General features: G+C 57.7%; 1 protein-coding gene across 1 annotated transcript; it reads right to left on the bottom strand.

The window, feature by feature from the left end:
• On the bottom strand, window positions 1-5,079 carry LOC104016572 (START domain-containing protein 10). Its single transcript, XM_009469480.2, has 6 exons — window positions 4,559-5,079; window positions 1,514-1,661; window positions 1,293-1,396; window positions 1,058-1,175; window positions 728-780; window positions 1-408 (listed from the first exon to the last, which is right to left on the bottom strand). The coding sequence occupies exons 1-6, from the start codon at window positions 4,721-4,723 to the stop codon at window positions 196-198; spliced, it is 801 nt and encodes a 266-aa protein (XP_009467755.1). The 5' UTR covers window positions 4,724-5,079; the 3' UTR covers window positions 1-195.
• Between the last annotated feature and the right edge of the window lie 8,205 nt (window positions 5,080-13,284).

Below are 13,284 nucleotides of genomic sequence, written 5' to 3' on the forward strand. Positions count from 1 at the left end.
CCTCCCTCTTTCCAGCACCCGTGCTGCAGGTTCCCATGGGACAGTACCTTGCTTCCTGGGTAGGGGGGTCTATGATGAAGGAGTTGGAGAGCAGATGTGACTATTGGGGTGCAGGGGGCCAAATTCCCACCCTGCCAAGGGCTGCCAAGCCCTGGTCATGGGGGCGTCCCCCCACAAGAGGGCTGTGGCGAGGGCTCAGGCCTCATGGTCACTGGTGCTCAGGTGGTCCTCAGACAGCCCCGTCTCGTCGATGTTCTCCAGTGAGTCAGCGTGCTGCACCGAGAGCTCGGCAAGGCTGACACTGGGCAGCGTGTTCTGCTCTGGGTACACCCAGGGCTTGTATCCAGGGTCGTGCTTGCGTTTCCACTCTGGGTACTTCAGCCCAGCCTTGTAGATCTTCTTCATTGCCTGTGAGCAGAGTGGGTCCAGCCCATCATGGTGCCCCAAGTCCCCAGTGGGAATGGAGCCACCCCAGGCTGTGGGCCCAGATCCCAGCTCCCCCATTGCTTGCTTTTTGGGGGTGCTGGGAGGGGATGGGGGCCTGGCTCGGACCACACAGCCCCAGCAGCATGCCCAGTGCACGCCCTGAGAGCCCTGGGTCACCCAGCACCTGTTCTGCAAGCCTTGAATCACCCAGTGCCTGTCCTGCCCCTACCTAAGGGGCTACTTTGGGGCAGCTCATCCCTGATGCCTGTGCATCCCACCACCGGCCACACACCCTGCTTACCTTTGGTGCCACAAACTGGGAGACGCGGTTCACCACCCACTTTGGCAGCGACCCTGCAAGAGCCCAAAGCCCCATCACTCAGCCAATCTGAGCCAGCCCCTGAGGAGGCACCATGAGCCTGCAGTGCCCTGTGCCAGACTGAGCCTCCCCAGGGCTGATGCCCCACTCTGTGCCCTGGGAGGGAACCCTCTTTTTCCCTGTGTTGTCCCCATTTCCCATCGCCCTTTGGACCTCCGGGTGATGGAGAGCCATAGCGCATGAGCTCTGAGGGCACAATGGGACCCATGTCCAAGAAGGCACGTTGCATCCTCCCCTCCTGCTGGCACTCACCGCGAGGGTCCACCTGGGTGAGATAATAGAGGATGCAGGCACCAGCACCATTTGCCTTGATCAGGTAACCTGTCTGCAGGGACACGGCCCTCACAAAATCCTTCCGGGGTGGGTATTTCTGCAGAGAGATGCCGTGCACCTCAGAGCCTGCCCGAGCCACCACACAGTCCTACCTGTGCCTGCTGGCCCATGGGACCAGCACCCCTGCCAGGGCTGGGGCCAGCCGGGGGCTCACCGGGTGCTTGACGCTGTAGTTGATGATCATGTAGTCATTGCCCAGGGGCAGCCAGGAGCGCAGGGTGACGAAATCCCGGTTCTTCAGGGGGCTTGGGCATTTCCCTGTGGGCAGACCCTGTTACACCCCAACCCATTGCCCCCATGGCCCCACACTCACGCACAGGTCTGTGGGGTCGGGGAGGGGGGCCCTGGGGTGCCCAGGGGCTGGGGGCTGCTCACAGGAGTAGTATCCCACATCAGCATTAACGGTCAGGCGCCCGATGTCGTAGGTCTCGATCATGTTCGAGTCCCATTTCTTGCGGTAGTGGGTGTCATGCAGCATGTCATAGAGCGTCTCAGCAGGCACGTCCTTGCAGGAGATGCGAGTCTGTGGGGAGACAAGCAGTCAGGCATGGGGGCAGCACCCACCCGCAGAGCATGGAGCTGTGCCCATGTGGGGACAAGGACTTAGGCTGTTCCTGTGTGCAGTGGTGTGCCCCCCTGCTGCTTTAAAGCCACGTGCATGCGTGCCATGGAGAATGCTCTGCACACATGGAGCAGGGCATGTCCCTGCTTCAGGACAGACCAGGCAGAGCCACCAGCCCCAGCTGCTGGCATGCAGCACAGTGCAAAGGCAGGAGGACAGTGGGGGTAGAAGGACGCTCTGCCCTCAAACAGAGCTGCCTGGTGGTCCAGGCTCTGGTGCCTGGGTACCCTGAGCCCAGCTCTGTCCCCTCACCCCATGTTCCTGCAGGGCAAGCAAAGGGATGCTCTTGGCCTGGCATGATACTCTTGTGCGTGGAGTCCAGTCCGGGGAGGTTGGTGGGGCCCCGGCTGTAACCGGAGCCGCGGAGCTGCCTGACAGTGCCAGTGAGTACATTATTGATGAAGCCAGCCGCCCTGCTCCTCTCAATGCTGGGAGGAAGGAGGTGTCATCTGCTCCTTGTTAGAGGCCTTGCATCTTTGATGAGGTGTTCGGCAGTGCCATGTAATTGGAGATGTCCCTCTGAACGTGGCAGGTCCCATCAATCTCAGGCAAGCTTTCCCTGATGGCCTGGGTGATGGTTTCTGCCCGGCGTGCTGGACTCATGCCCAGGACAGGCTTGGAGATGTGCTGCACTCCCCGGGGCACCGTGGAGAGTGTGAGAGCACCCAGCCCCCTCCTCCTGCTCCCCCTCCCCAGCCACCTCTTCCCAGCTGGGTCTGGAAGTGCTGCTGCTGCAGTGTGAAGGATGCCTCCAGCTGGAGGTGGAGCTCATGGTCCTCCTGGGCTCCTGGAAGCTCCAGTTTTCACAGCAGGACCATCGCAGCCTTGCACTCCCAAAATCCCCCACTAAAGCCTGTCGACCACCCCTTTCCAGCCATGGATGAACAGAGGCTATGCAACAGCCACTCTAGGTGCAGCAGGCAGTCAGCTGGGATGGGGAAAGCACAGAGCCCAAAACCAGACCAACCACAGTGAATTCAGGTCAAAAAAATCCAAAGCTCCAACTGCTCAGGGACTCTCCAGGTTACGCCTGTATTAATGGAAAGACTGGGGCTCTTCTCACTCCCAAGCCCCAGCCAGTGCAGCTCAGCCCTCCCGCACAGGCTGGGTGGCATCCTCCATCCCACATTTCAGGAAGGGTGCCTGGGCAGTGCTGACCCCTGCACCATGCCCAGGACCTCTCCAGAGCAGGGAAAAACCACATCAAGGAGGTATTACTTGCAATGAACCAGGCTGGGCAATGGTGCTCAGACCCCCCCCTGAAGCTGCCCGGGGTCCCCTCTCTATGGGGCTTGGTGGTGGCAAAGGGGGATATAACTGCATCCCCTCTGCTGTGCTGTGCTTGTTTGAACTTGGCTGGACTTCATGAGGTTCCTGCCAGCCTGTCCCTCCAGCCTGTCCCGGTCACACCAAGCAGCAGCTTTGTCTCCAGCACTTCAAACACACACTCCCCACACTTCAGTGCTGCCTGCAGACTTGCTGAGAGGGCACTCGATCCCATCATCCCAGTAACAGGGTGGGGCCCAGCAACTGGCCACCATCTGGACTCTGCACTGCTGACCACCATGCCATGAGCCTGGTGATGAGCTGGTTTTCCACCCACCTCATCATCCACTTCTGCAGTCCAGATCTCACCAATCTGGTGATGAGGAGACTATGGGAAACCCTCTCAAAGGTTTTACTAAAGTCAAGGTAAACGGCTTTCACTGTTCTCCCCATACACATGCAGCCAGTCCTCTCATTGCAGGAGGCAACCAGGCTAGTCAAGCACGATTTCCCTTTGGTAGGTCCCTGCTGCTGTTCCCACTGCCCTTGTCCTTCAGGACATGGTTTCCAGGAGGATGTTCTCCATCACCTTCCCAGGGATGGAGGTGACACAGCAGCCCATAGTGCCCTGGAGCATCCTTCTTGCCCTTCTGGAAGACGGATGTGATGTTTGCCTCTTCCCAGTTATCAGGGACCTCCTGCAGTTGCCAGGACTTTTCAAAGAGATGTTGGCCAGCCCCCTCAGCACCCCTGGGTGCATTCTGCCTGGTCCTGTGGACTTGTGCATGCCCAACTGGCTTAAGTCCTCCCTGATCCTAGCCCAGAAGCTCTTCCCTGGCTCACCGTGGCAAGGCAGCATGTATTGCAGATACACCTCTGCAGAGAGTGCTGCTCCTCCTCCTCACCTTGGCCCTGAAGAGCCTCCATCCATGGCAGCGTTGCAATCATTGTGTGCTCAGCTCCTCCTGGTGTCTCCTCAGCTGTATGCACTGGTGTGCAGGCAGCCCAGACAGGCTGCTGGTTACTCTGTGTTCAGGAGAGTGGTGCAAGAGACTCCTCCAGTGTACTGCACCCCAGACACCTCCTCACACCTCTCCTGCTCTTCAGGTTGTAGTAACCTTTCCCTGACACTCCTAGTTGAAAGCCCATGTCTGGGGGCTCCCAGCAAGGACATCTCCATAATGTAATCAATCCCAGGGCCTTCCCACCTGTGTCTGGATCGAGGGCAGCCACAACGTGAGCCCACATGTGTGCACGCATGGCAGGACACTGTAGCAGGCATCCCAGCAGGTCAAGAGGCTAAAGCTGCGGGGCAGGCAGAGAGAGCCTGCAGAACAGCTTGCCAGCTGGGGAAGCACTGCCGGGGGACTAACTCTGCCAGCATTTGGAGTAGAAACGCCCCCAGGCAGGCTTGACCAGGGTGCTGTGCACCTTCAGGATGGGCCAGCATCCCAGGGACCCTCAGGAGCCACGGGGCACACAGCTGGGGCAAGGAAGAGCTGGCAGTCCCGCAGCCGCCGGCATCTGCTTACCTTGATTTTCTGCACGGTGCAGCTTTCCTCCTGGCTCTGACTCCACACGGTCACGCCAGCCTTGTTATACCGACAGTGCCAACCCTCCAGGCTCTCGCACTGATCCCTGAAGGAGCTGAAGTCAGAGTCATCTGGGATATAAACCATGTCCCCTCCTCTAGACATGGGGCTGAGCTGCTGGATCCAGGGCTCAGGCACTGGCTGTAGGCAGGCTCCTTCTGCCTCACCTCCCGGGAAACCCGGCTCTGCCCTTGAGCTCTGCCTTGCTGGGTGCCTGCTGCAGCTCACATCATCCTCCGAGACCCAAGCCTGTGCCTCCAGAGTAAGCACTGGCTGCCCAGGCACACCGGGATGGGCAGAGACCTCCAGCCACCTCGGCCACGCCGTGCCTCACAGAGCAGCAGGGAGGAAGGTGCTTTCCCTGCAGTTGCTATCGCAGCTGCTGGGAGCTCAGATGTCTTCCCCGGCTGGCTAAGCAGGATCACGTTTCTCTCCAGCTGGCTGTCAGCTCCTCTATTATTCAGCAGGTAGCAGCACGCAGGTGGCTTGGCTTTCAGGGCAGAGCTGCCCCTGGCTCCCCGAGCCCCCTGTCCCTGCCGGCCTTGCTTTCCCCTTGCTGGCACACTGGCAATCTCTGTGCCTGACTTTGCAGTACCAGCTCGCTGGCGGGATCAGCTGATCACCTGCCAGGAGCAGCGGCCAGGTCTCCCAGCAGCGCGGCGGAAGTGATGGGCTTCAGCTTTGGTGGGATGCAGGCCAGCACAGGTCCTGGCATGTCCGGGATGGGGCTGTGGTCCAGTGCACAGGACCTTGGCTGTAAAGGTGTCCTGGGTCTGTGGGATGGACTCCTGGTGTGGGGAAGGGAAAGAATTTGCAGGTGGGCAGGTTGCCCCCCACTGGGCTTGCAGTATCCTGGTAATACTGTTGGGAAGGGACCCCTGGGGGTCTCTAGCCCACCCTCCCACTTGGAGCAGAAACACCACCAGCACAGGGTAAGATCATCCATGGCTTTAACCAGCTGTGTCTTGAAGGATGGACTTGCCCCACCTCTCTGGTGTCATGTTTTTTAAACTAAAAGAGGGTAGATTCAGACTAGATACAAGGAACAAATTTTTTACGAGGGTGGTGAAACATTGGAACGGGTTGCCCAGAGAGGTGGTAGATGCCCCATCCTTGGAAAAATTCAAGGCCAGGCTGGATGGGGCTCTGAGCAACCTGATCTGGTTGTAGATGTCCCTACCAATTGCAGAGGGAATGGACTAGATGACCTTTAAAGGTCCCTTCCATCCCAAAGCAGTCTATGATTCTATGATTCTATGTCCCACAGCTGCACCACCTCCTCAGGGAAAAAATAATAATTCCTACTGTCCAGCCCGAAGCTGCAATTACTGTCTGTTGTCCTTTTTTACATCTCATGCGCTACCAAGAGAGTGTGGATCCATTGCCTTTGCATCTGCCCTCCAGGTAGCTGCATGATCCTGGTAGATCTCAACCCACCCCTCTTGTAGCCCCAGGCCCCAACCCTACCAGCAGCATCTGCTGGTCCCTCTCCAGCTCCTTCACCTCTCCCTGAACTGGGGGGGCCAGTCTGGGCACAGGACCCGGTTAGAATCATAGAATCATTTAAGTTGGAAAAGACTGTTGAGATCATCAAGTCCAACTGTTAACCTAGTGCTGCCAAGTCCACTACTAAACCATGTCCCTAAGCACCACATCTACATGTCTTTTAAATACCTCCAGGGATGGGGACTCAACATCTTCCCTGGGCAGCCTGTTCCAGTGCTTGACAACCCTTTCGGTGAAGTTGTTTTTCCTAATATCCAATCTAAACCTCCCCTGGCACAGCTTGAGGCCATTTCCTCTTGTCCTATCGCTTGTTACTTGGGAGAAGAGATGACCCCCACCTCGCTACAACCTCCTTTCAGGTAGTTGTAGAGAGCAATAAGGTCTCCTCAGCCTCCTTTTTGCCAGGCTAAACAACGCCAGTTCTCTCAGCCACTTCTCATAAGACTTGTTCTCTAGACCCTTCACCAGCTTCATTGCTCTTGTTTGGACACGCTCCAGCACCTCAATGTCCTTCTTGTAGTGAGGGGCCCAAAAGTGAACACAGTATTTGAGGTGCCGCCTCACCAGTGCCGAGTGTAGGAGGACGATCACCTCCCTGGTCCTGCTGGCCACACTGTTTCTGATAAAAGCCAGGATGCTATCGGCCTTCTTGGCCACCTGGACACATTGCAGTTGTGGGCTTTCTGGTGCTGTGTGGAGGGGACAACCCCTTCTCTCAGGCTGCTGGCCACACTCCACCTCCTGTTGCCCAGGGAGGTAGCTTGCCCCGTTTGTTCAGCCTATTGTCCAGACCTTGTCTGGGACCTTGTCCCAGGTCCTTTTCACTGGGACCCTGCTTAGCCCCTTGGTCCCCAGCCTGGGAGAAACCTAAGGTTATCTAGCTTGTCTATCTTGTTGATGTCCATGAAGTTTCTGTTGACCCAAATTTTGAGTTTCTCAGGGTCCGCCTAGACTGAGGCTCTGCCTTTCACTGTACACCCATTTCCCCTAGTTTAGCCTCACCTGCAAGGCAAGGGTGCAGTTGTCTCCTCATCCAACACTCTGATGAGGATGGGGAACATGGCCCCAGTATTGACGCTGGGGTACCCCACTTGAGACCAGCTGCCAGCTGGGCATCAAGGCATGGGCAAAAACTCATGGAAGGGAGAGCAGGGAGAAAGCTGGAGAGCTGCAGCCACTCACAAAGTCTTGCCTGGGGAGGAGGGCTTCCTGCAGCTGCCTGAAGCTGCCCACATTGTAGCATGGTGGGCTGAGCAACTGCTTCTCCATGCAGACTGGCTCATTGTGGAGCTGCGTGTTTCACAGCTCAGGTTGCTCTGGCTGCCATGGCTGTCTGCTGGCAAGGCAGATCTGCCAAGCACTATGCTTTGTCAAACAGACAGGGAGTAGCAGATCCCCAGTTGGGGATGATGCAGAGGAAAGAGCTTGGGGTGGCCTTGGGGCTGTAGAGCAGGGAGCAAGCCAGATGAGAAGGATTTATGGTCTAGAGCTGTCTAACACCATTGCTGTAGTGTCCCATGGGGTGCACAGGAGCATGTGTGTGAGCATGTGCACATCTGTGTGTCCACATGAAAGTGTGTGCAGTCACTCCAGCCCCTGCAAGAGCCAGACACAGCTCATAGAGTCCACGCACGGGTATGTGGGGGAAGGTGGACCTGAGCCTGGGGGCTTTGTGGCTCCAAAGCGTGTCCAGGGGGGGAAGGAAGGGATGACACTGCAGTCCTGGGGATGGAGGAGCTCAGACCAGCTGTGTGGGAAGGAGCAGACTGCTTGCCCAGCATCATTGAAGCAGGAATCAGCCCTACTTAGCCACTTTTCTCTCTGCACCTGAGGGATGGGAGCATTCCTCTGCCCGGTGGGTCAGGCTGCAAACTTGAGCAGAAAGTGCTTTCTTCTCTTCTGAAGCAGCCCTTGGGGTCAGTGTTCAAGCTGGACAACAGTGCAGCCACCCAAAAGCTTGCTGTTCACCATCACATATCCCCTGCCAGCCACCAACTGAGCTGAAATGGGTTCCCATGGCCCATTTGCCCTTGCAAGCACTCAGGGCTCAAACCAACCCCATTTACCACTGCCCTTGGCTCTTTTGAACCCAAGGTCTGTGTCTGGATGCTGCTGCTGGGAGCTGGCACACCCCAAAGGAGAGAGATAAAGGCAACTGTAGCAAATGTAAAGCAACACATTAATGCGACCTTGCCTCTGTCACATCTTGTTTAACTTCTCTTCATGAGCATTGAATATCAAATGTCCTGTGGCTGGAGCCACCTTGAGTTCCCAGCCAGGCAATGGCTATCTCAGGAGCAATGTGACACCGTTTTGTGGCGTGTCCCTGAGGTATCCTCCATGGAGGAAGCGGCAGGGGCTCAGCAGCAGGGAGGGAGGAAACAAGGGATGCTTCTCTGGAGGCATCAGAGCTGCCACCCCAGCAAGACCTGAGCCCAAGGAAGATGGACTTTATGGGCTTATTTTGCACAAGTGTCTGTTAGCAGGGAGCTGGCTAGGCTCTGGGTGCGTCCCCATCGCATGGTGCCTTCCAGGCCCTGCTGTCGGGGCTGGCTGAACCTGCACCCTGGGCTTAGTGGTGTAACCCCACTGTCCTGCAGCTTCCAGCAGCTGGTGGTGGCTTGTCACACCTGGTTTAGCTGGATGCTGGCTTTCATTAGCCGTGGGACTCCGGCAGCTTGCGGTGTCCCCATGGCTGGCACGGAGTTACATTCCCTGGGCTGACAGCATAGCTATGCTCCATGTCTGTGTCTTCACAAGTGAGAAATACAATCTCAGGAGACAGGCTTGCCATTCACAAGGTTGTCCCACCTCTGTGATGATATCCCAGGGCACTGCTGAGATTGGTCCAATTGCTGCAAGCATGCAGGGTCCTGCTCTTGGTGGGATTCTCCATCCAAGCTTTGTCACTGTGCACAGGCAGTGGGGGATGACATGGGGGACCATCAAGCCAGCAGCCCCCAGGACACCCCTGCATGCCCCACAGCCACCGACTCCATGAGCAGGGGCCTCTCCAGAGCATGGTAGGGCCAGGGCATGCAGGGGGTCCTGGTAAGGGTACAGCAAGGAGGATCCAGCTCCCATCCTGGCTGTGTCCAAACAGGGACTTTCTGGTCCCTTCCTCCTTCTCCTTTCATTCTCCAAGTCAAATCTCTAAACTCTCCAAGTGTCTTACAAACTCTAAAGCTGGGATGCCTCAGCAGGACGAGATTCCAGGCGCTCCAGAGCTGGAGAAGAGCATCCAATTCCCTCTGCAGCAACTGGTCCTGCTTCTCCAAGAACCAACTTTGAAAGGCTTTGCAAATTGAAATGAAAAATGTTTTTCCTACAGAAAATGGTTCTGCTTTGGCTTTATGTGAACTGCAGCAGTGTCTCCTTTCAGAAACTCATTCCACCAGGGTTTATCTCCTAGGGAATGAAAAAGGGAGTTAGGAGGAAAAGCTAAAGATGGGCTGAGAGTTTCCTGGCCCGGAGAAACCCAACTGGAGCAGTTAGGAAGGGTTAAAGGTGCCACACAGCATTCGGAGATGGTGGCTGGGAGGTGAAGATCATCCCAAGATGGGAGCAGGAAGGTGTTAAGCCCCTGAGGGACATCAGGTCATGCTAACTCTGGCCAGGCTGCCTCTCCTTTAGGGACACAGTGAGAAGCAGGAAAACCAGGCAAAAGCGAGATACCGACCCAGGAGTGGTGCAAGGCATGAAACACCCTGGGGCTGCAGGGACCCCTGGGACCCTGGGGAGACCCCAGAGCCCCAAGCGTGCAGGGACCCCTGGATGCCAAGTGTGGCTCCAGAGTCCGAGGACTGCAGGGACTACCCCAGGGTCCTGGGGCTGCAGGGACCCACAGGGGACCAAGTGAGACCCCAGAGCCCTGGGGCTGCAGAGACCCCTGGAGCCCTGGGGAGGCCCCAGAGTTCCAGTGACAAGAGCCCTGTGGCTGTGGTGAGCCCTGAGGCCCTGATGAGACCCCCAAAACCCCAGAGCTGTAGGGACCCCCAGGATCTTGGTGAGATGCCAGAGCCTCAGAGAGACCCCAGAGCCCCAGGACTGCAGGAACTCACAGGGGCCCTGGTGAGACTGCAGAGTCTTGGGGCTGCAGGGACGCCTGGGTGACTGAAGAGAGCCCAGAGCCTCAGGGCTGCAGGGACCCCCCAGCCATGTGCCCATCCAACCCAACCAAGTTAAAATCCAGCTGCAACTCCCTCGGGCAGTGCCACGCCATGCTGCGCAGGACGGCGATGTCCCCCCCACATGGATGACATCCCTGGGCCAGGGCCGCTGTGCCCGGGAACCCCAGTCCTGGCTGTGCTGCTCGCCCGGCGTGTGCAGTCTGGAGCTCGGCCACTGGGTGTCACGCGTGCTCCACGGACGACAGAGACACGGACATGGCCAGCACTAGGGAGAGGCCAGGGAAAGGGACAAGTCGAGGGACAGAGAGAGGAGCAGGGCCATGCCTCTAGTGGGGACAGCTGCAACTCCCCTGCAGGCACGAGCCGCAGAGGCCATGCGTCCCCCTGCTCCACGCCAATGCCACCAGCTCGCCCACGGAGGTGGAGGTGATGGCTGGGGCTGTTTCTGACCTGGGTCCCCCACACTGGTGCCTGGGGGGTGCTGGCTGCTCCCTCACATGCTCTCCCAGCATGGCATTGGTGGTGGCTTCGCCCACACTGTGCTTGGTGTCCCCTGCTGCCCTGAGCTGTTTTGTGGCACCCCAGGAACAGCCCAGTCTTGCTAGCTCAAAGCTGAGGATTTGGGGTGATTTGCAGCTCGGTTTCAGGCTCTTGGCACATTTGCTATTACTAGACCTAGTTAAAGAGCCCCAGGACAGTGGGCATGCTGGGGGCATGATCATCTCAGTGCCAGGGAGCCCAGAGAGGGGACCCCTCTGTAAATTTTGCCATTAAGCAGAGGATGGGATGAAGCCCCAGAAACTCTCTTCTTCCTCCTTGATCCTACCCTGTGCTGCCGTTGCATCTTTCCTGCTCCTGGTAGGGTCTGAAAAGCTGAGCCCATCCACAGTGGACTCCTTGGCCACCTGGGGCCCTTGCAGAGAGAGGGACAGGGCAGAGACAGCATTGGCACCCTGCACCTGGGGACCAGCAGCTCCTGTATGCTTCAGTGCAGAGCTTTTCTTACCACTTTGGGTGCTTCTGGTGTCAGGGAGAAGTGCGGGGGGGTGGGGTGGTATGCTCCCCCCACACCCCCTTGAGGGCTGGGACCCAGCAAAGCTGGGGAATCCAGCCCTGCTGGGTCCCTTCCCATTCCCCATCGCAGGGATATGGTCTCATCTCTGGCACCATTTCACCAGGAGATGGGCAGAGGGCAGCACCATCTGCTTCAGGCAAAGGCAAGGCAGGGCATTCAGAGCATCCACACTGGCAAAATCAAGTGGCACCGATGGCAAAGCACGGGTGGGTGGGAGGAAAGCTGCCAGGCACAGTCCCAGGGGCTGGCACAGCGAACAGGGGCATGGAGGGGTGGGGGTTCCCTGCTCACCCATGCCGTGAGTTTTGGCCTCAGCTCTGCCCTCAAGAAACCTGGTGGAGGACAAGGCATGGGGTGTGTTCCCTGGGGTGCAGAAACTAGGGAGGCAGGTCCCACAGCAGGTCTGCCCCATTGCAGATGGGTCAGAAGGTCCCTTGGGTGACGTAACTCCATATATCTCCTGACTACCTGTGTACCTCTCTGCCACTCCTCAGTGTCCTTCTACAGCTGGGGTCATGCCAGGGCAGGGTAGCCTCCAGCTACGTGCAGCCCACGTATCCATGTAACACGTCTAATGTCTAACACAGGACATTGATCAGTGACACGCACCTGTGTGACACACAGCACAGAAATGGCAGCACACTTCACGTGTAACACAGAGTCACATGGGGCAAGTGCACATGTGAACGCAGACATGGAGCAGCGATGTGCCCACGGGATCCTGCTACATGCATGGACATCCAGCAGGCACCTGTGACTTCTCCACCCAACTGATGGTACAGAAGCTGTCACTTACACAGAGACTACACAGCAATGACATGTCTGGACATGCATGTCAGCCACCCACATGTGCCCAGGTCACCAGCACACGCATGGTAGCACACATGTGGCAGCACAGGCAGCTGGAGAGACATGCACACCATAGCTTGGCAGTGCACCAGCCAGGCCTGGGGCAGCCCAAAGGCACTGAGCGCCCACACACCCATGCACATATATGTGTGTGCACATACAGAGTGGTACAAAGATGCACTCTATGTGTGCAGACACATGCATGCACACTTCAGCTGCTCCCTGAGCATGTATCTTGATGCTCCTCAAAGGTCTTTCCTTAAGCCCCCCACTTCCATCTCCCTAAGCCTTCTTGTTGCATCCTGCTCCCCACTTGCCTCCTGCCACCGCCCCGTACTGTGTCCCCTTGTTGCCCCTTCCCCAGTTTTCCCACCACCTCATGCTGCTCATTTTAGCTTAACCCTTCTGCTCAGAGCTGCTCGGGTGGCAGCCAGCCTCATGTCACCCCTGTCTTGTTTGCCCTGGAGCATCCCTCCCTCCCTGCACTGCCCACTGCCATCCCGGGACCCTGTTCCAGCCCCTGTCTGCCCAAACCCCCAGCTCTGTTGGTGCTGTGGTGCCCGCAGCCCCGTGGCTGCCAGGCCAGGCCTTGTTTGCACAGTGCCTCAGCCGGGCACCAGGGTGATTTAAAAGGACTGTGAAAAATGTAGTTATTTTTCCCCCTTTCAGCTGCAAGTCAATACTTAGGGAAGGATGTTTAATTATCTTCGTCACCCTCCTAAATCTCTTTATGAGAGGGTTTGGCTGCAAATCTCCACATCATTTCAAAGTTATTGGCTAGCGCGGTGCATAGCGGCACAGTAAATTAGCCAGTTAGAGGAGGCATGGGTGCCCCCTCAGCACTGCCCGTGCTGTGCATGGCTGGTCCCCCGTACCCTAGGGCCGCGCCAGGGCGGGTGGCAGCAGGAAAGCCCCGTAGGTGTCCCCTCCAGGTATGGGCACTGGTCTGCCATCATGCCCTGGTACATGTCCCACCCCTGGGGCCTGGCTGCAGCAGGTAATGCCACAGGCTGGCAGCTCCTGTGGGGTCCAGGACCAGGCAGGATCCAGGGAACATGGGGTGGCCAGGGCCAGCTCAGGGTGACCTCCTGCACCATGAAGTCCAT

This window comes from Nipponia nippon, unplaced genomic scaffold, assembly GCF_047370975.1.
Source record: "Nipponia nippon isolate SJK-2023a ecotype South Korea unplaced genomic scaffold, ASM4737097v1 scaffold_21, whole genome shotgun sequence".
NCBI classification, from domain to species: Eukaryota; Metazoa; Chordata; class Aves; order Pelecaniformes; family Threskiornithidae; genus Nipponia; species Nipponia nippon.

Coding starts and splice junctions, on each gene's coding strand:
- LOC104016572 (XM_009469480.2), bottom strand. CDS start 4,723: ATGTCTAGAGGAGGGGACATGGTTTATATCCCAGATGACTCTGACTTC. Junction 1,397..1,513: donor TGATGTGGGATACTACTCCT/GTGAGCAGCCCC, acceptor GTCTGCCCACAG/GGAAATGCCCAAGCCCCCTG. Junction 781..1,057: donor CACCCAGGTGGACCCTCGCG/GTGAGTGCCAGC, acceptor GGGCTCTTGCAG/GGTCGCTGCCAAAGTGGGTG.